This window comes from Centropristis striata, chromosome 4 (assembly GCF_030273125.1).
Source record: "Centropristis striata isolate RG_2023a ecotype Rhode Island chromosome 4, C.striata_1.0, whole genome shotgun sequence".
NCBI lineage: Eukaryota > Metazoa > Chordata > Actinopteri > Perciformes > Serranidae > Centropristis > Centropristis striata.
Genome location: NC_081520.1, coordinates 11,458,392 through 11,481,191, shown reverse-complemented (window position 1 = coordinate 11,481,191; position 22,800 = coordinate 11,458,392). Strand labels below are relative to the sequence as shown.

Sequence of the window (22,800 nt, the reverse complement as noted above, 5' to 3'; positions counted from 1 at the left end):
ACTGTGTGAAAATAATAACGTCATTACAATGACAATCTTTACAGAACATTTCAAAATCCATGATAAATTCACAAAGCAGCAAAATAACAGTCATAATATCATCAGGTTTAAATAAAAACAAAAGAAAAAACAGTTTGCTTTGTTAAAAACAAATACATCATTGGAAAAGGTAAGAATAGGAAGTTTAAAAGAAATAAAACAAAAAGCATTTTGAGTCTTGCTTGTCCAAGCATGTACTAAGAAGCATAACATAGCATTAAATAACAGCATTTTTCTTTATAATTCCACAATTAAGTAGCTCTGTATGAGAACAAAACCACTTCTTTATTTTGTGTCTTCAACATTGACCTTCAACTGGATTCTGGCTTTCTAAATGTCATTTAGCTTCATGTTTTTTTTAAGCTGACATAAGCTACAAATACATCATAAATGCTGCCATAAAGTCGACTCCTTACAGAGTTCTTGTCACAAAATTTGTCATAAAAAAGTAAATGCTATTCATTTGAAGTAAAGTGAAGGCAGAACTAACGACCACTGGGGTTTGTGTGTGTTTGTGTCGTTTTTACTTAATTTATTTTATGCTAAGTGTGTATTAATTTCCCCACTTGGCAGGCACAACACTTCAGACACTTGCAATGTAACTGAATAATGTATTGTTTTTACTACCTACATTAAGTTCAAGAGTTTTTATAGCTACTGTTGCCATTTAGATTAGGAGAGGGGGGTTGATTAATATAATTTGCTCGAATCAAGTTATATTGATGTTAATTAGTACTGAGGGTTGGTATAGGCCTATAAGGGACAGTTGTGTAATGTGCAAGGGGAAAGGCTTTTCTTTGGCTGTTCAGTGCTGCTGCTGGTCTGTATGTTGATGCACAATAGATGCTCAAGGACTGAGCTAATCCTCACCCAAGCCTCCTTACTCATCCTCCACTAGGCTATAGTCCATGATGACAGGGTTTAAGGCCCTTCAGGGGTCCTGGGGAACAATTTACTGACAGGCAAATTTTCAATAGGTCAGAGGTTGAAGAGAGAGCCTTAAGTTCATCTCTAACTTGGTTGGCATGTTGACTTTTTATACCCAGGGTGTCATGATTACCCTTCAGAAAGGCAAGGTTGCTGAGTTCTTCCACATCTAGTCGTCTCTATAACCTTAGGTAGTTTTTTTGTAATGCCACAGTATAGTGCAATAGTTTGGCCAGAAATCCAGTAATACAATCAGCTGCCATGTTGACATGAGTAGAAGCTTGCGTGGGTGAATCATTAGACAACTTCTGTGGACAAAATTGCTAAAAAAGCAGTTTCAATTTTTTTTCTCTGTATAGCTGCAGTGTTTGTTTTTTCTCTACATTTCATATTGACAACATATCAGCCCTAAATATAGTGGGAGGATGGCCTTGCTTTTCATGGTTTCCCGACATTATTGAAACATGATATAAAGGCTTTTTACAGAATGATGACATGTTTTTCCTCCATCTTGGAGTGTTCACTTTGTTGGTGTGTGGGAGGTATGTAGAAATAGAAATAATAAATTGGTGTGTTATTAGTAATGCAGCTGCAGTGAAACAGTAGCAAGAAGTGTTCCCAATGTGGCCCTGTCATTACAGTACCACCACACAGAAAATTTGGCATTTTCTCTTGAAAATGATCCCAAATTGCAAAATTGCTGGAGAGAAACGACAACACATAGAAAATCCTCTTGGTATGAGGTTCTCATTGAAACCATTTTGAAATCCAGGTGGGGAGAGAGGAGCTTGGGGGTGAGCTGGAGTTGGGTTGTGTACCTTATGAATCGCAAAAGTGATGGATGGAAACTATTCAATATCTCTGGTGGGAAACATATCTAGAAAAGATCAAACAAGAAGACCAAAAGAGTGCCGATCCCTGCCAAGTAGGGATGCGCCTCTAAAATACTCGGCATCTGTATCAGTCCACTACTGGCCAAAATCACTGGATTGAATTTCAGGGGGAACAAAGTATAATCTGATATGATCTGTTAGCCTCAGCTTTCACATTGAAGCTTAACTGAACTTTAAGCAACATGAGAGTTGTGTCACAAGTAACACAGATGAGCAGCTGTGAGAAAAAGTTAAAATAAATAGAAGCAGCAGGAGTATTTCTTTCTTTCTTTAGGGAAGTGTAATATTTGTTTTACGGTTTGAGCATGGCGTCTTTTAGATGGCTGAGAAAAGCAAAGTGCATCAGATGCATTTTTAACACCTTAGTTGTTTAAGAAAGGCAAAAAGATATCATAAGGGCCGATACTGGAGTTGGAAAATGGTAACAGCCATCACTACCACCAAGGCCTTGACCTATACAGCAATGTTAACAAAAGTAAGAAATAATTTGTGTATGAACCTGGTGATTTGGATGCTCCAACACTTGAATATGGATTGGGTTTTCCCTTGATCTGCGCTACACTCTTTTTTCCTGAAAATTGGGTCTGTAGTTTTTTCTTTACCCTACTGACAAATGAAAAACATCAAACTGTGTCGCTGCTGAATGAACAGCTGCTTAGACTATATTGTATCCATTTGCAAGCAGCTAAATTTTGTGAAATTGTGCCCTTTGGTCCTTTTTATCAAACATCTGTCATATTCTTGAACATGTGTGTTCATAGTGAAATATTTGAAGAATTAGATTTGGTCACTTTGGGGGTTTGCTGTAAAGTCAGAAAGGATGCAATGGACCCAGACTCTGGGGAAAACAGAGCTTGAAGATTTTTGACTCTGGGCTAGCAGGGAAACATTTGGTTCATTACTTTATCAAGAAATACTGAGTGGGGGGAGTTGAGGCTTATAAAAGTTACTGTCACAAAGAGGATGAAAACATGCAGGAAAATATTAAATTCATTGCATTGCACTGCTTTTCCACTTAGTGAAAAGCTACTCGTGCTTTGTGTTTAGTCAGTTTTTTTTTTTTTTATGTCTTGGGGATATTTGAGTAATCATTTGCTCTATTCTGTTGTTTGAAATAGTTTTATATCTGAGGGTGAATATTGTCAACAATTACAAAGTGTTCTGAATCTCCATTCATCCCTACTCTTATATCAGAAGGTTGTAAAAACCACTGCATGTTTCCTTGCTCTTTTACAAGGAAGGGTCTTTCTCATTTTTGTGCAATGACACTGCTCAAAGAAAAGTTAATTTGCTCTTTTCACCTGCTGCGGCACTCAAAAGGCATTCACACATTGCTTTTCAATCTGATTTGTTAGAACTCTCAACCAAAAAAGGAAAAAAGAAAGGAAAATGATATAAATATGCTTGATTTGTCTGTCCTTGAGTTCTGTGATTAATGGCATGACCCTGCCTGTCATCCTTCCCTTCTAAAAGCAGATTTTCAGTCTTATTTTCCTCTTTTGACCCACAGGATCATCACGAAAGCACAGCGCCACTCATTGGTGTCTGCAGAATATTGCACAAGAATCAGTCGACAGCTCCGATGAGGAGTTCTTTGATGCCAGAGGTTAGTATCTTATTAATTTCTTGTAGTTTTAGTAAATTTCATAAATGATCTGAACTTGAAATGATCCGTATGAGCATTTCTAATGGACCCTTTTCCATTAGTGTTGCATACTTGTGAGTCTTATAAAGGTAAAACTTGGAGGAGTTTCAGTATTTTCCAACCTGGACCCTATTTTACCTTTATTTTGTGTTGAAATGACTAATGGGGACCGAAAAAAATTTGAAATTGGTCCAGCATTGAGTGAGATGGTTGTAACCAGCAGCTGCAAAATAAGCTGTAAAGGCAATAGCGTACCTAATGTAATGTTACCTTGACTAAAAGTGTTTTTTGCCACTGACAGACTGATTTATAGTGTTTGACAGTGTTTTGGAATAGACCCTAAATAAAACAGTTTCCTTTAATAAATAATAAATAAAACAGTTTCACTTGAAGCGGTCTGTTTGTTATAGAGTCTAATAATGTCTCACTCAAGGAGAAGTTTCGGTAACACTTTCTATGAAGACTACATCTATAGTGCATTATGAGCGCATTCATAGTGAATTATAATGCTCATTATAATCAATCATAATGCATTATGACTGCACTCATAAACACATATAAAGCTTCATGATGCACTATATCAACAGTTATAAATATAGCTTATAATGACTTATAAATCCAAGTGTCTTATGAGTGCTCTTGACTGGTTATAAACTACAGGCTGACTGATGAGGCTTATAATACATTACAACTACTCATACCCCTCTATACACACACCTCAACAATCAATTGTTATAAGGACTCATAGGATGCCATAAGTATAAATAAATGATCAATGTATGCTTTAAGTAAAGTGAGGTTCATATAGACGCATCTATAATGCAGTATAGCTAATGAAAATGTGTTACACTTTACTTAACGCCAACAATGAAACATCATGATTAGCTATACTGCATAAGACACTTGGATTTATAAGTCATTATAAGCTATATTTATAACTGTTGATATAGTGCATCATGAAGCTTTATATGTGTTTATGAATGCAGTCATAATGCATTATGATTGATTATAATGAGCATTATAATTCACTATGAATGCGCTCATAATGCACTATAGATGTAGTCTTTCTTTCAGAAATTTAAATATATCGAGCAGCAACAGGTCCCACTCTGTACAACGTAGATATTAGAGGTGGGAATCACCAGAGACCTCACGACATGATTTTATCCCGATTATACTTGAGTCACGATACTATAGTATTGTGATTTTCAACATTTTGCGATATGGTGTATTGCGATACAATATATTGGAATTTAACTGTTTAACTGCATTTTGTGTCCAAAACATTAAATTCAATCAAGAATTGTTTTGTCAAATAAGAGAAAATTTATCCACAGACTGACCAACAAAGTATTCAGTCAAATGTATGGACGACAACACCTGACATACACGGTACCTATATATAACTTAGATCTTCTAGTTTCATATGACACCAGTATCTCCAGTATATTCCTAAAAGTGAGCCTGAATCGATATAATATTGTGACGCAAAATATCGTGATACTATGCTGTATCGATTTTCCCCCACCTCTAACAGATATACTTTGGACTTCTGATTTTGACTTTCTTTTTTGGAATGAGCAACTTGACAACCATATTCAGTTCACTGCCTTAGAGAATGAAATATAGTAAATACTCAGCATTTTTACTTAATTACAAATGAATAACTGATGATGAAAAGAGTTGCAGACTATTTGTTTTGTCTGCTTTAATTAAAGTGGAAGATCCTCGCACCAAAGGCTCATAAAAGGTCAGATAATTGGAAGCCCGAAGTGATGAGTTGTGAGGTGCCTGTGGGCTGTTGGACTCTTGTTTTTTTTTAAAGCTGGAGAAATGCAACTGGGATTAACAGATTTTTCTGGCAATTACTGCATTTTCTGGCCTGGGGTGATATTATTTAATGTCCATGTGTGATTAATGTTGTTGTGAGGGAAAATCTGGCTTAGAACAAATCATGGAGAATGGGAACCAAATGGAATATGTTCGAACTATCATCATTCCTAATTATTTTGAACCAATTTCACCGTCCACTTTACTGCAAAGAAAATGTATTCAAGATGTCAGACTGACCAGAAATAGAAACACTTGAGAAGATATTCGACTAGTAGCCTTTTCACAGTCCCAGAGGGAGTGTGAAGCTATTAAGTGGAATACTTATCCCACCAATTATCCACTACAAGTGCTTATCCCCTGAGAGAGTGATGGTAGAGATACTAATCAATTATGTGTTATTATTATAACATGGACATATTTTTGCATTAAGTCGGTCAATAGCCACGGGTTACTGGAGTCCAACATTCCTTCATAACATATAAAAACAAGCTGAAAATGAGGCTCAGTGGGAACAAATTACCACTGGAACGTGCTCCGCTCCATTTCCACTTTTGTCCGTGGAAGAAATGTTAAGCGCTGCGGTGTGAAGTCACATGTTCTGTGCATGGAAATGTGATTAATACATTTTTTATTCTCTGTTGCCATTCACTGTCTTCCTGCCTCAATCTTTCATTCGTTTCCCACTCTTAATTTTTACGTCCCTTCACTCCCTTTCCTGTGCATGTTCTGTTTGCCAAAAAAGGCACGTTCACTGCAGGCTCCCAAAAAAAAATCATGAAATATGTATCCTTATCACAGCTGTCACGCAGCAGAGCTGTGCATTGCTCGAAAATTCATTTTGTGAAACCGGTGACAAGGCAGCTATCAGCTTCGAGGAATCAGATAACTTATGTGTATGTGAGCAGATGTTCCCCATCATACTCACTTACACATCTGCAGCATGAGATTCCACACTCAGCCATGAAATATCTTTACTGAGTGTTAGGAAACACAGAACAGAGATGCCTTTTATCTCTTTAATTGAATAGCATGGGGAGAGGCTGCACACTGGTGCATTTTATTTCTAACAGAAGCAGAAAGAAATGATGAGATGTCTGTCGTATTTTTATTTTATTTAGTTAGAAAATAAAAATAATATTATTATTATATTATAATTTGACATTTTGGGAAATACACTTATTTGCTGTGTGTGTGTGTGTGTGTGTGTGTGTGTGTGTGTGTGTGTGTGTGTGGTAAATATGAGGCATTAAGACTGTAAGCAGAGATTCCAGCAAGGCTTTTCAATCAGCTATATAATAGTCAGGGCATAAGTAAAATGGAAAGAGTCTCTGTCTGTCTGTCATTGAATTTTCTCAACAACTGTTCCTCTGATCGAGGACCCAGGGGAAGAGCCGTTTCAAGTGTGAGCTCTTGAGATCTACTGGACATTTTTATTGGTCGTGTGAAATGTATACACTGTGTAGTGTTTCAGGAGTGAACCCTTATTAAACTGCCCAACATCATGCTGAGCTTCCTGTCCGTCCGTCCGTCACTATTTATATACAGTCTATGGTCACTACAGTACATTCAAGATCAGATGAACAGACTGGAAACGCCAGAGATAAGGGTTATATTGTTGCAGACTTAGTCATGAGTAATGTAACTTTCAATATGAACGCTTTGTGCAGTGTTGTGTGTGAAGTTGTCTAGATGAGCAGTTCGCAAGAAAGTTGCAAGCAGCAGGTTGTTTTTCCACTTTGGTTTTCGTATGACATATTGATTAGTGGGCCTTAGAGGTTGCTGGTCAACGGATTCTGTTAGCTGTTTCTCTCTTTTCCCAGTCATTATGCTCAGCCAAACTAACTGGCTGCTGGTTGTATCTTCATACTGTATTTATTGGACAGCCATGAAATCAATCCACACATGTTACTTTAGCAACAACGGCAATAAGCACATCCAAAATATTGAACAAGCCTGGTCCTCTACGGTAGGTGTGGAAAGTAACAATTTAATGTTGTGAATATATAGTCCATTTCTACCAGTAAACGTTGTGAATATCCTAATAACTTAATCTAACTTTAACTTTTTTTCATAAGCTGTCACGTGCAGATTTATCAAACAAGGTATTACATGTTCACAAGCTTCAGAGGTGAACTGGTAGGAGGATAATGAGACAGTCTGACTAGCTGTTTCCTCTTCTCCAGTCTTTATGATAAGCTTAGTATAAACTAGAATGGCACTTGTTCAATGGAATTTTCAAGTAGAATCAGTCATTTCCAACTTTCCACATCCATCAGTCATGAATTTGAGTGAGTGTATATGCTTGTTTTGAAGGTACCATTGGGGTGTTTTTTGCTTCCATCTCTTTTATTTCATGTTTTTCTTTCTCCATCTCTACTTGGCTTATTATTTGCTGGCTTGTTCTTCTGAGATTTGGCCATCACTCACTCTACACAAAGAACTCTATGGTGGGCCGGTGTTTTCCACGCCTTTGGTTGTGAAAAACCTTGGATTATCCTTTCAAGTTGCATGGAAGCACGGCTGTCCCAAATCCACAAAGATGCTCCATTATAGCAACACTGAAACATGAAATACAACAAAGCTTAAAGAGAAAAGACAGGCGAGGTTGTTTGAACGGTGTTTTTCACTCGCAGTTGCTGTGTGACTTTACTCTGAGCTCGAGGGGAAAGTCGAGCTGCAGAAAAGGCAACAGTGCAAGTTATTCCAAACATAAACATATGCTCAGTATGAGGGATGCCTCCCTTAAAAGGGAAACCAGAGCAAGGTCATAAAAGGTTGGTGAGATATTGGCCCACAGTCCCTCGCAAACTTCAAGACTGTGACTCTCAATCTTTCTACCAGGCACACTGGATATATGTTTTCTTTAGCCAAAAGCAATTTCAGCCTTTTATAGAAAAGTAGAGAGAGAATCTGAAAGAATTACATGAAGAGTGAGTGAGGGAATGTTTGTCATATTATAGGCCTACCACTCAAGCCGCCACAGCAAGCTTGGGGGAGTTTTATTTATGTGGTTATGATGAATGCCTTCATCCACACTGTGTTACCCGGTAGACGCAGAAAACCCATAAAAATGCATGAAGACTGTCAAGGATTTTCTCATTTTTCTGCTAAAAAGAAGAGCATGACTGTTGCTGTTATTGTTTGTGGGTTTTTTTTAGACCTTTTTCCTTTTCCATTTGTCTTGCTCATGCACTGGCTCTGTATTGATTATTTTGTAAATGTAATGTCTCGTCAGTTGAAAGCAAGATGAGACCTCTCAAGGAGCTCATCCAGCATCCTGGCATTTGAATTTGAGGGTTTAGAAATGGCTATATTCTGTATTCTGATGCTCTTTGTGGCCCTTTTTTAAAAGAAAGTTCAATATGATTGACCAGCATCAGCGTACAGTGTACATCTGAGCTGCTGAAGAACAAAGCCTTGTGTTCACAAGATGAAAGTGCACGCCACAAGACATTTTCTGTGCAGATTGGGTTTGAAAGAAAACAATGACCATTGGGTTTAAGAGAATACTTTTATCCTTAGGGCTGTTTTAGGCTTTTATTTTTTTTAAATACAGATTTAGGAGAAAGCAACTGGACAATTGTCCGAAACATCAAGTTTTATTACCTGTCAAGGTGACCTGTGGTCTGCTAATGTCTGTTGGTCAACAACATTAAGCCTTTTGGACTTTAGTAATTGATTGTAAAGGATTTGCAACTAAAACGACTGTATTTAAGAATTCAGCTGTGTCAGCGACAAGATAGTTCATTTGTAATATTTCTTTATTACTACCAATACAATACCTCAGTTTACATACTGAGTTTGGTTGGGTGATTTAGACCAATACATACTGTATTGTAAAGAGGAGCTAAATGAATGATCTCAGAATGTTGTGTAAACCGGAAATGGGTGGGCCCTAATGGGAAGTTGATTATATATATAAAAAAAGGTTTTAGGCAGGTGAGGAAAAATGCTATAAAATAAGAATGCTTTCAAAAGTAGAAATGTTAATAGTTTATTTTTTTTATCAAGTAACAAAATGCAAAGTGAGTGAACAGAAAAAAAAATCTAAATCAAATCAATATTTAATGTGATACCCTTTGCCTATTAACACAACACAGTTACCGAATGAGGATTTTTCCTTCATCACGAGTACTGATAGTGACACATTTTACTTGGATGATGCTCATATTCATAGAAAGGACATCATCCGTACCAAATACTTGTTTCATCTGAGCATTCAGCTTAACCTCAATAAATCAGCTGTTGACTATTGGCTGAGTACATTCTCGGATGTTTTTGTTGTTGTTGTTGTTACAATTTTTGTCCCATTTTGTTTCAACGGTCTGCTTCCAAATATTGAATTAGAGCCGCTGCTCAGTGAAAGGTCTAGGCAAGACAGAGAGAGCAGGTGGGGAAAACACACCTGTGCGTATAATTGGGAAACTGTTAATTGTTAGAAAAGAATCAAGAAAAAATCATAAAGAAAAATACTAATTTGAGCAAGAACAAGATGCTTTGACAGTTTTCCATGCTTGGTATTAAGTAAGTCACACTTTATTAAGTATTTACAGATCGTAAACTATCAATAATGTACATTTTATTTTAAAACACAAGCAGATATGAAACCCATCTCTCTGTGTGTTGTTTCGCATGACAACTGAGAGCGAGGTTCAGTTTCTGTCAGTGTGACATGATGTGGAGGCAGCACAGATGTTGGCTGGATGGTTTGATGCTGTCGTCTCTGTTGATCAACTCCTCTGACAGCCACACAGCTGCCCATAGCAAATCCCCCCCCCACACACACACACACACACTAAAACACACACAGTCAGTTTGTCACATCGTTGAAGGCCCCTCGAGGTGGCCTGCAGTGATGATGAAAACAGAAGTGCAACACAGACTGCTGTCAGAGCAGAGGCATGCAGGCACACAGAAAGATCAAAGTGAAGATATCCAGTAGCTCCATGACCCGTCCACCTCCGCGGTCACCTCCTCTATTTAATAGAAAACATTTTCCACCAGTGGAAGTTAAAGCTCAGGTTTATTTACAATCCAGATTCAGTTGCTCTCAAATGTTACTGATAAAAGAGATAAAAAGACATTTGAAGCTCAAATTAATGCATATTTTTACAAATGCCCTCACTGACCTTTTCTCAGTAAAGACAAATTTTACTTTATAGCTGATTGAATAAAGAGGTTTTAACCACTTTCAGTGAGAGCGATGCATTATTATTCTTTGATGTTGTTCCTCCACAAAAGGACCTTTAATGAATAATTCGTCCACACTTAAATATTCAAGGCTCTTCACAGCATTCTTTATATTTCATGGTTTTACTTTGGCAAAAGCAACTTCTCATCTTCATCAGTTTGCTGGAAAAGCTCAGTTGGATTAAGGACGGCATTTTAAATATTTGTTTAACGAGATGAAACCCTGTGCTTCAGCCAGAAATCTTCCTATTTGTTTGGTGTCGAGGATAACAGTGTTAGTTTCACGTCTTGTGAGACGTGAAGACTCTGTATCTATGTTTCTATTTGAAATTGTAAAAGCTTCATAGAATCAATCAATCTTGATGATTTAATCCCATTAAAGATGCAGTGTGTAATTGTGGAGTTCCATTCCCAAGTGGTCAAATGACGCATTGGGTCAGTGTATTGTGACGTACATGAGACCAAATCATCCGTGTCTGACGACTTGGTATTTAGACTCCAGAATCACATACTGCACCTTTTAATAAAATAAATTCTGGTGAATTATTATTTGGTGTGTTGAATTAGGTACTAAATATATATTTTCTTGTGTTTCTGAAGTATAATTATGTTGTGTAATCTCATACACATATCTTTATATATGTAAAGGATCATTCAGAGCCTGGAAACCAGTCCAATCTGCCGAGCTCATGTTTTATTTGCTCTGGCAGATGCATCTGCTCACTTTCTTATTCAGACAGATTTCCACCTGATTCTCCGCTATGTTTATTTAATCTAAGGCAGGTTTGATAGGATGACTGACCAGCATAACTCAGGTCAAACTGTCAAAAAGGCAGTGCTGATGAAATATCAGTTAAGATTATGTTACTGTGTTGCCTATTTCTCACCTCAAGTGTTTTCAGAAAAACATTTAAGTGACTGTTTTTGAGTATGCCGCCATGTTTTCCCTTGCTTGAAAATGGACCAAGCACCGCCCAACTTGCATGTGTCACTAAGTGCTACGCCACACGTTTTGTTGCTCTGATTGGTTATAGGTCCATCCAGAGGCATTTTGGTTTGCGCTTGTTGACAACGCCCCTAAGAAATCAAAAATTCACTGAGAGGTTCCAGACTAGTCCTTAGCCTGGAGGTTAGAGAATCGGCTTGTACCCGGAGGGGAATCCCAGGACTCACAGGTCAAGGTTAGGTGAAAGGGCAGCTAACCCTATGTGCAGTAATGTGCAGAATGCATGTGTATTCAATGGTGTGTAAAGGGATGGGTTAATTGCAGAGGTTGAAAATTTCTCAGAATTAGTGTGGCAATGCCAGACTAGATCATCCGTATATTAAAGTGTCCCAGCTCTTTCGTGGCTCTTTCATGCCACTAGTGAGCAGCAGAAATGGGAGGTATTTATGCAGGATTGCTTTCATTTCCCCTTTTTACTTAATTCCAGAGGGCCCTCCATCCACCTGCAGTAATAAAAATGAAAAATCATACCTCTCTTTGACTCACCCCAGTGCTGCCATCCACCTCACAATCCCCCAGAATCATTCAACCTCCGTTTACCCCTCACATGTAAAAACTACACAAATGTATACACGGGGGTGAACGTCTCATTCTTTATCAGGAGCGACTGTGCCTTCAGGCTGCTCCAGCTCAATTGTCACATTGTTTATTGATGTGAGCTGTTGAGAAATTTGCTGTGTTAATCCAGATTTGTTATTTGATGACATGAATTTAAATAATGAGGGGAATTGACAGATTGAGCCTGAAAGGAAATTCATGGTGTTGACTGCCCCCACAGTTTAATGCCATAATAAATTGTCACTGGAGGAAACTATGTTTATATGCAAGTAGGCCATCTATTTATTACAAGGCTGCTAGCTTGTGATGTTGCTGTTTCTCTCTGCACTATTTGTAGATGGAAACTGGGCCGACTGTTTTCCCAGATGGAAGAAGACACTATTGTACAAGACAGTATTTGTACAGTATTTGTATTTAAAGACTAAAAACAATCACATAGTCATTGTCAGATTAATCCTCAAACTTGCTGGTACAAATACGTTCACCAAGCAGACCCATGTGAAAACATAAGTTGACGTCCAGCATATATGTGCATTTTTTTAAAAAACTTTTTCAACTATCTTATAACCCCTACCCAAGAAGTTTTTTTCCCCTTACCTTAGACAAAAAGTTTTGTAGTGTAATCGTAAGAAAACTGTGGCCATTTAACTAAACATTTTCAGCAAGTGGCCAAGGAATGGGCTGATAGCAACGTCGTGTTCGTGAAGCAGGCCCCTACTCACCCATTCTTATGGGAATTAAGTCCATTCAGTCTTGCTTGGAACTGGTGATCTGTCTGTCTCATCATTCAGTATATTTTCTCAACCTTTCTGCATCTTCACTTCATTCTGGACCGAGACTCTGTTTGCTGTTTTCATGCTTTCATATTGTACATTTTTAACAAATTCTCACAAGATGTTATGAGCAGATATGGATTAAAAGTTGTGGAGCAGAAGACCTCTGACCCAAAAACTAACGATTACATTTTGGCAGGGATCCAGATTTTGAAATTCCATAAAAGGGTTGTTTTTCAAATTCTGGTGATCAAGCCATAGTCCCAGGTTTTGATTTATTTAATGTTTTATGGGAAATCCAACCAGGAAGATGGATGATGAAATAGATAGATAGACGGATGGACAGACGGACAGACAGACAGATATTTACTGTCATTGCTTGTTATATAGCAAAACTAAGATAAATAAGCTATTTCAAAATATGGCAGAATTTTTAGTTTGCATAACACAGAAAAGAAAGTAACACCTGCTGCAGTGGATTTGAACCATGTATCACTGAAACCCAGACATTTTTCATTCTGAAGCCATCCCTGCAGGTGGGGATTTGACTGATTACTTCCTTCTCTGTGATTGAAAGTGTGTTGATCAGTGAAATCAGTGGCAAAGATTGATTCGAAGGACAGTGTTGCTGTACAACAACCTGTTTCAAGCAGCATATATATGTGAAATTATACAGGCTACATATAGGCACATAAAACAAGCTATAAGAATATATGTACATTAAGTCCTGCAACTTGCAGGAGAACACTATAAAAAATAAACAATCTGTACTCGTAGGTTACAGTACAGCTTTGGTATTGATGTTTTGCCCAATATGACAGATCTCTAGGACAATATGCACCAATACAGATATCCAAAAGGAAGAAACAAACAAAAAACAAAAAAAAACAAATTATGGTTTTTATGTTTCTGCTGGCCGGAGGCATTGTGTTAACCAGTCATCCGTCTGTCCTATTTTCATGAACAGAATATTTCAGGAATGTCTGCAGGGAATGTCTTCAAATTTGGCACAAACGTCCACTTTTCACTCAACAATAAAAATTCGAATTTTGTGGTCAATGATCAAAAAGGTTCAGATCTCTGTGACCTGGAATAACAAATGTTTGGCCGTATGATGATATGATGATATGATGACATGATGACATGATGACATGATGACATTTTATATCCAAAAGATCAAAGGTAAAAAAATACACTTTTCTAGTTATTATTTAACACTATAACTAAGGAACTGAAGGGGAGACATTTGGTCTGATACTGAATTGGTGACTCCAAATACCTTAAAACTGTGTCTTTTGCAGATCTTCTGTGCTGCTGGTGGTGCATCAGGGTTTCACAAAAAAAACAACCTTTTATCATGTTTCTGCAAAGTCTTCGCTTTTATGTGTCTGAGCAGACATGGATGTAAATTTAAACTTGACTGGTATTGACTGGACTAATAAACCTCATATTTGTACAAAATAAGGTAACTTAAAGATTTCACAGCCATGTTAGCCGCTCTAAGACGATTCACAAAGCACCACTCTAGGCACTATTTAAGAATCAAATCATACCTACATGTCTTTTATACATTTTTTCTCACTCTTATATATCCGATTACGCATATTGTCTGCTTGTGAGCTTTACTGGTGGTGTTTCAATGCCATCTATCTTCGGTAGCCTACTTACCTGACAGGCTGTTTACGGGATAATCCCCTAAGCAATCTCATTTTCATAGTGCGTCATCACGAGTTGTATGGCCCAAAATAAAGCCAGAAGTAGTGTTATGGTATTTCCTCTGCTTCAACTAATGCATGATGATGAGATCAAGAAATTGAGAATGAGACGACACGAAAAATTGAAGTGATAGAGGTCACCCGAGGCCGTTTCCTCTTCGTTTAACAATCGCGGCATCTATTCCTCTCTCTTCCACTCTGACACTTGCTCACTGTGAGCCGACAGGTTGAAGGATGTTTCTAAATCTCTTTTCTCTCCCTCGAGGCTGCCAGCTGCAGGCAGATCTCACGCTTCTATTTCTATTCTCACCCCAATGTTTGAATCAGATTTTGCTTTTTTGTTGTACATCCCAAGGAGGTTTGGCAGCTTCAATCGGCTGGCGTCATTCTCTTCATTATTTGTGCAGTTTATTTGTGCACCTGGTTTAATAGTGTTGGCAGTTTTCTATTTGGCTCAAACATGTTTTGCTTCTTAGAGGAGCTTCTGTTTTGGCTCCGAGCATCTCTGCAGGAGAAGATTCAGTAACCTGCTTTTTTCAGGGTATAAAGCCTGCTTTGCATTCTCCTCCTGTCCAAACACAGGCTTTCTTACATCCTGCACCGCTTTGTTCAGATCCAATATGCATCCCTCTGTGTATCTTTTTCTCGCTCCTCTCCATTTTCTTTGTGCTTGTCTGTGTATGTTTGAATCTGCAAGTGTGTGTGCCATGTCCCTGCATTATTACATCCGGCTCAGTATTGTCTGACCAGAGGCAAGAAAGGGCACCAAAGAGGGGAGGGAGTCAGAGCGGATAGCGAAAGACAAACTGTGACCGGTAGACTGGCCGCTGTGTGATCCAAAAGGACAGGCGGTGTAGACCCACGTCACAGTGTTTCAGGGCTGCCAGGCAGGAATGTGTGAGAGAGGAGAGAAGTCTGTCAGATAGAGGGTTTTCTTCCTGCATGACTCATCCTGTTACCTGTTTGACTGTTCATGTTTGTTGGCCTGGAGTCCATGAATATTAGCAATTTTTCATGTTCAGACATATCAGCAATTGTACTGATAGACAGAGCTACAGAAATAAAGCTGAGGCTGTAAAAAACGTCCTATTAAAGGAGACCTATTATGCTTTTCCTTAGTTTCTGTCATACATATAATGATATCTCTAGAGCTGATACTTTGGTAGCAAGTTTCTCATACAGTAGGGAGCATGCTGCAGCATACAGAGCTCCCTCACCTCACCCACCACTAAAAGTCAGATGACACAAGCTTGGTATGCTGCAGCATAGAGTGAGACTGGACTAAGAACTGAATTTCAGCCTTGCATTGTGGAAACAGCTAATATTGGTAGCGAGAGCAACAAGTTTTCGGACAGCCTTTTGGTCACTGCACCTTTTTTTCTGCTCTGCACCATGTGGAGAAACAAAACAGAAGTAAAGGAAAGTAACTGAAAGATGTTGTAACTTAGGTTCAATGAATTCCTCCTGGTATGAAAGACCAGGATGACGATAAACTCAGGGGGTCAGGAGGAATTAAAGGGGATTCATTGTTTTGTTTTTATTTTTTACTGTACTGTTGAGTATCAACTACTACATTTCTGAAATCCTTAATGTCAGATGTTTGTGTCAAATGTAGCCAAAGTTCAAATAAATAAATAAGTAAAATTAATCCCTGCGAGAAAAACCTAAGGTTTTTCGACTGTTCTGTGTTTTCATCTGTTGATGGATTTCTACACTCACCGGCCACTCTATCAGCTAGCAGGGTGTACCTAATAAAGTGGTGGTGTGGTCTTCATCTGCTTCAAGGTTGGACGTGTTGTGTGTTCAGAGATTGTCTTCTGCATACCTTGTAAGGAGTGTTTTTTTCAGTTACTGTTGCCTTTCTATCATCTTGAACCAGTCTGGCCGTTCTCCTCTGACCTCTGGCATCAACAAGGAATTTTGGCCCATAGAAATGCCACTCACTAGATATTTTCTCTTGTGGTTGTTTGTGAAAATCCCAGAAGATCAGCAGTTTGTGAAATACTCAGACCAGCCTGTCAAAGCCTTGTTCAAAGTCACTTAAATCACATTTTTTTCCCCATTCTGATGCTCAGTTTGAACTTCAGCAGGTTGTCTTCATCATGTCTACATGCCTAAATGCATTAAGTTGCTGCCATGTGATTGTCTGATCAGATATTTGCGTTAAGGTTTACATTATAATCGCAATAAGCTTTTATAAGTGATTTTTCTCAGGTTATAATGTGCTGCTATACAGTATATTTTTTTTAAACATTTTAGCATGTAAACATGTTCAAGTAGGAACCTAAAATACCTGGAAATAAGCATTACATGTCCCCTTTAACATGGGTCCAGAGAAGAAGATTATTGTTACCTATTGTAAACATGGACATAAACGCTGCAGACTTCATTATATAAAACTCAAATGAGATTGGTCAGGTGTCAAGGCTACACATAGTGTGTAAAGCATGGAAAAAACAGTGTTTGTTCACAGGGTGGAGAGCAGGCGACATGCAATGCTGCACATATGACATTGAATCTTTATCAGCTCATCATCAGCAGCCAGTAGTGTGGCTGAAGGTGTAACAGTGCTTCCTGTGGAGAATAGATAAAGATAAATATCTGGTATGCCGGTTTAATAAACATGTTACACCGCAGTCTTTAGGGTGTAATTAATCTGTGTCAACATCATTCCGACCAATTTACATTTAATCAAAGTGTTGTCAGAGGCAGCACAATAGCCATTCCTTTTGTTTTCAGCCATGAACGTATGTGTATGTGTCTTTTGATTGCCATATTGTTGGCAGTCATGTGGTGTTGTGTTGTTTTGTTTACTGGCTGTTTGACATAAGCAGTGTGTTTGCTAAGCCACATTTAAACAGTGGAAACCATGCTCAACAGGCACAAATCACAACTGTGTTGCACCCTCTGATGAAGGTGTAAATCATCCACCCAACAGTTGCTACAAAACTAACATGAGAGTGAGGGAGGTGTAAGCTCGAGCTCCAATAACACTGACTTTTCACAGACAGAGATTTTTTATTTTTTATTTTTTATTTAACCATGAAAGTCGTATTGAGATTAAAAATCTCTTTTACAAAAGAGTTCTGGTCAAGACAGGCAGCAGCACAGTTAGTTACAGACAATAATTTAAAAACAACAGAGAACATAAAAATAGAGTCACAGTCAGAACATCATCAAACAAAGCATGTACAGACAGAAGAGCCAGCTTCAACATCATGAAGTAAGGACTTAAACATGTTTAGAGAAACCAGCTCCTTAAGTTTTAGCGCATTTTGCAGCTGGTTCCATGAAAAAGGAGCAGCATAACTAAATGCCTTTATACACTGTTTTACTCCTCTTTGTTTGTTTGTTTGTGTGTGTGTGTGTGTGTGTGTGTGTGTGTGTGTGTGTGTGTGTTTCTCTGTGTGTGTGTGTTTCTGTGTGTGTGTGCTTGTGTGTCCCAGCAGATGTTATGGAGGGGAAGAGCGCCATGCTCCTCGGCATGAGTCAGTGGAACTCAAATGACCTGGTGGAGCAGATTGAAACTCTGGGACACATGGAGGACCAGTCGCATGGTACAGTCTACACACACACACATACACACACACACACACACACACACACACACACACATACACACACACACACACACACACACACACACACACACACACACGTATAATCACACTCATGAGTCACTGGTGATTATAATGGTGGCTGGACTCTAGAGGAATTGTAGCTTCTATTTAAAGCCACATTAAGTCATTTTTGACCTCTAGGGAGCTGACAGATGAGATAAAGACCCTTATTTCATCTTATCGAGGCGTAATGAGTATAAGTAAATATTTGCGTATTTCAAGCTGCAGTCAGACCAACAGTAGCTCTCCAGATAAACACTGCAAGGGTTAGTGTGTGTGTGTGTGTGTGTGTGTGTGTGTACTATTACAGGGTATCAGTGACAAGTTGGATTACAAACATAAAGACACAAAGGCATTTGTTCTTCTTTGAGGCATGATTTTCTAGCAAAGTAAACTGTAAAAATAGCACAGTGCTTCTCACCTGGTTGGGACATTTGCATGTATTTGACAGTTTATATCACATTTGAAGCAGGATGTGAAAGTTGAACCAGGATCAAAAGGGCAATGGACATAGTGTTGTTTGTTGTCTGTCTGGACGCCGCTTATCCAGTAGATACAGAGAAAAATGGGCTTCCAGTTGGAGTCGGGTTCCTGGCCATCCAACATAATGTTTGTGTCAAAGGCATTTGCCTTTGCGATGACTCGCTTCACCAACTCCTGGGAAAATATCTTCCCGCGTGGTTCAGGACATAATCTAAAGTGAAAAAGATTGGACGGTCCCTGCTTGCAAAGAGAACATTTTTGTTATTGAGGCTTTTGATGTGCATGAATAAACAGAAGCACAAAGTGAGCAGCAGATAAACATAATGGTGGCTGAGATCTAACATGCAGATATGCGACGCTCAGTGCTCCCTCTCGGTGCTCCCTCTCGATGATCGTTGATGCCTGAGGAAGAGCGCTGAGCTTGAAACGTGTCGGTTTTCTGTTCTTTGCTCTCTTGCTGCGCCGCAGTATTTTTATTCACATCTGAAGCATCACTTAAACTAAAATTCACTCTTTCCGAGCAAAGAGGTCCCAATCTTTTTCACTTCTATAGAACTTTCACTACCATGAAATTTCAAATAAAAAACCAGACCGTAATACAAATATATTGAGTATATGTGTATGCTCAGCCTCCTTTTGCTCTCTGTTTTTGTCAAGTTCATTCTTCAAATGGAAATCAGTTAATGAAACACAAAAGAAGTAAATATGGAAACATTTTCTACAATGGTCAGTAAACAGGATGTTCCCTTTCCTTATTTTTATTTGTATTGTTCTTTCTCAATGCTCTTATTTAAAGATACAGAGGACTAACATGGCATTTATATTATCTTTTTTACTGAGAAATTAAATTCATTGCATTCAAGATAAATTTTCATGACCATTACAATTGTGCATGTAATCCTTGAGTCATTAGGAACCAAAATATTGTAACAGGCACAAAGGTAATAATTATATAAAGTAATAAAGAAATAAGTGCATTAACATCTAATACACCCACCTCCCTCCAGCCACAAAGACCTTTCACTCTTAAACCGTCTCAGTTGCTGTGCTGTAGGATGAGGACTGCTGTACTGGATTTTTAGTTGCGAGATATGATGTGAAGGGTTTCTGTCTTTCAGAGCACATCTTATCCTTTCCAAATGAAGTTTGTTCGTTAAATCCTCTGGCCACATCTTAGAGGTAGGGACAGTTGTGCTCCTCTGTAAAATGAGGATTTATTTCTTTGCCGTTATGAGACAAAAAGAGAGAAAGCGCTGCTGTGTTGCGTTTAGTTCTCTGAAGGTCACAGATGTTCCAAGAATGATGAGTATTTATGACTTAACACATAATGTCACCAATATCAATGCAAAAAGATTGAGCCTTTGGACATAGATCAAAACTATTTGTGTAAGTGTTGCCACAGAGGATTGGCATTTATCACACACAGTGGACCACATATATTTCCTTTGAGTAGTGGAGCCTGTGTGTAATTTTAAATTGGATGAGACAGTGTTTTGAATTATTTGAACAAGTATGTATGAGCTCAAGGCTCTTTTACTATAAATCATTTGGAATTGGTTTGCCAAATTCCCACTTATGCTTATTATTTTCAGACGATGGGGATTCTATTAATAGAGTTTTATAAATGTGGGATATCAACGGACTTTCCTTTGGCGACAATTCTCAGACAGTCTTGTTTCAGTAATAAATAGGGATGGGTACCTTTCACATTTGAATCGATACGGTACCGATACCCGGTACCTGGGAATCGGTACCGGTACTCAACGGTACCAATTTTCGGTACTTTTGCGTAACATATTTATTTCTCAAAATATAAACTTTAAAAAATATATCAAAACAATATAAAATCCAGGATGAGCAGTGCTTTATTGTTGAGTGAACGTACATTTTGTAACATGAAGGTTGCAGTGTTATCAAAGAATGCAGAGGAGCGCTCTCAGGTGGCAAAGCACGGAGGAGAAAAAAAAAAAGTTGCAAGTGCACGTGTGATTTGTTGTGATGACGTCGTAGCTGTGCGGCGCAGCACCGGTCAGACAGTATTGTGGGCATAGCATGATGGAATAAACAAAGTTGAGTCGGGCTGCTCTGTGCACATATCGGGGATGAAGCAGGAGTCCGAGGGATTTAATTTCAGCGAAGCAGTTTGAAGTAAAGTGGCAGGTAATATTCCTGAGTTGAAGAGCGGAGTATTAGCGGAGGACCAGAGATGCAGCAGCTAGCTTCTAGCTGCTAATGAAAAGTCTACGGATGATTGGAGAGAGCAAACTGAGTAAGGAAGGTCTAATCTGGAGGCAGACGAAGGCCAAGCCCGGGTAGAGACATTGGAAAGATAGCAGCTGGCGGCTAGAAGACCTAGAGCCGGCTGTTGGTCTCTGTTCCGCGGTGGAAGAGGGCAGCAGTTAGCGGCCGCGGTGAGCAGACAGGACCAGACGAGGAGGTAAATACATTTAAAAAAATAGTGCGATCGTCAGCACGCTTGTTAATCAAAGACGTCAAATGAAAACGGGTTGAAATCAATGATCAGTTTAAAGTTAACGCCGTTTAGGTACCGAAACATGGTACCGTTTGATTTTACATGAATCGGTACTCGGTAGTACCGACGGAATTCGGTCGGTACCTATAAAAGTACCGAATTCGGTACCCATCCCTAGTAATAAAACCTTTTAAGTGTTTCCGTATGTAACCCCTAACGTATAAATAGCGAAAGCAGTTGTTGTTCCACTCTATGTACTGTATATTTTCTTCTGTAATCGTGTGAATGAAACAAAGACACCGACTATGTCCAGTGTAAGTGTCTAATACTAAGAATACCCTTTTTTGCTCCGAGTACGGAAGGCTCCATCTACAGTCATGGAAAAAATTTTAGACCATTTTTTCTTCAATTCCTTATAAAAATGTAATGCCTGGTACAACTAAAGGTACATTTGTTTGGACAAATATAATGGTAACAACAAAAATAGCTCATAAAAGTTTGATTTAAGAGTTTTCTTCATAATAACCAAAATCATTATCAAGAAAACCATTGGCTAGAAAATGGCTAGATATAAGCTCTTAAATTAAACTCTAATGAGCTATTTTTTGTTATCATCATATTTGTACAAACAAATGTCTCTTTAGTTGTACCAGGCAATAAAATTAACAAGAAACTGAAAAAAAACAAGGGTGGTCTTATAATTTTTTCCATGACTGTATAAATGGGGCAAAGTTAGGGTTCCTCGCTATGGGTAGTACAAGGGATATCAGTTTAAGATTAAAATTAGACTTGACTTGCTTCCAGACACGAATCATCTGTTGTTGTTTTTTTTGCTAGGGTTTCCCATTCTTAGTTGATTATTCGACCAATTGGTCTTTTAGTCGAAGATTTCTTTAGTTGATTCATAATTTGTAATGCTTTAAGGGGATCATATTGATGATTACTACTGAGAAATGTATAAGCACATCTTTACTAACACAAGATATAAAGTGGTGCTTTCGAATGATTCTTTGTAGGGACAATCGATTAAATTAATTACTCAACAGAATCATATGCATGTTGGTCAACTTAGAATTTTATTTATTCAATGACAACCCTTAGTTTTGCCTCCACCCCAGACTGAAAGACTTTTCTTGGTCCTGAAAGAATAAGCTTCAGTTAAATTGATAAATATGTCTAAATCTGCTCCATTGGTGTGCTGTAAATAGAACCATTCGAAAAACAGTAAAAAAGACAGAAGCTGTGCTGAAAATATTTGTGAACCAAACAGCAGGAGGAATATCATATTTCAGCAGGATTTCATTTTAGACCACAAAACAGACTTTAAAGCAAGTGATTCTGCTGATGAATTCTTCCTGTGACAAAGTTATTTAATTAGATTCGTTCATCAAAGTCTCCGGTGTGATTATCCAACTGCAATAACCGAATAACATATCTCCCGGTGGTTTAACAACACAGTATTTTTCAGACACAATAAGATAGTTTCAGTTTATGCAGATCAGTGAATTTTAATTGAATAGTTCCCCCACAACTGTGTGGTTTCATGTAAGAGAAAACTGGATCATGTGTCAGGAGTAAATTGCCACTGATGTTTTATAGCCTTTTTGTCACTCTCCATAATGGTTTTAAAGCAATATATGAAGGT

General features: G+C 38.3%; 1 protein-coding gene across 3 annotated transcripts in view; it reads left to right on the top strand.

Annotated features, from left to right (window-relative positions):
* pitpnm3 (PITPNM family member 3) overlaps nucleotides 1–22,800 on the top strand; it is a 105,079-nt gene that overhangs the window by 14,581 nt on the left and 67,698 nt on the right. For 2 of the 3 annotated variants that reach the window (XM_059330857.1, XM_059330856.1), the window contains exons 2-3: nucleotides 3,370–3,465; nucleotides 18,026–18,136. In XM_059330857.1, coding sequence (XP_059186840.1) covers nucleotides 3,370–3,465; nucleotides 18,026–18,136 — 207 coding nt within the window. The remainder of the gene's footprint in view (nucleotides 1–3,369; nucleotides 3,466–18,025; nucleotides 18,137–22,800) is intronic. The other variant, XM_059330858.1, reaches the window with a different exon arrangement.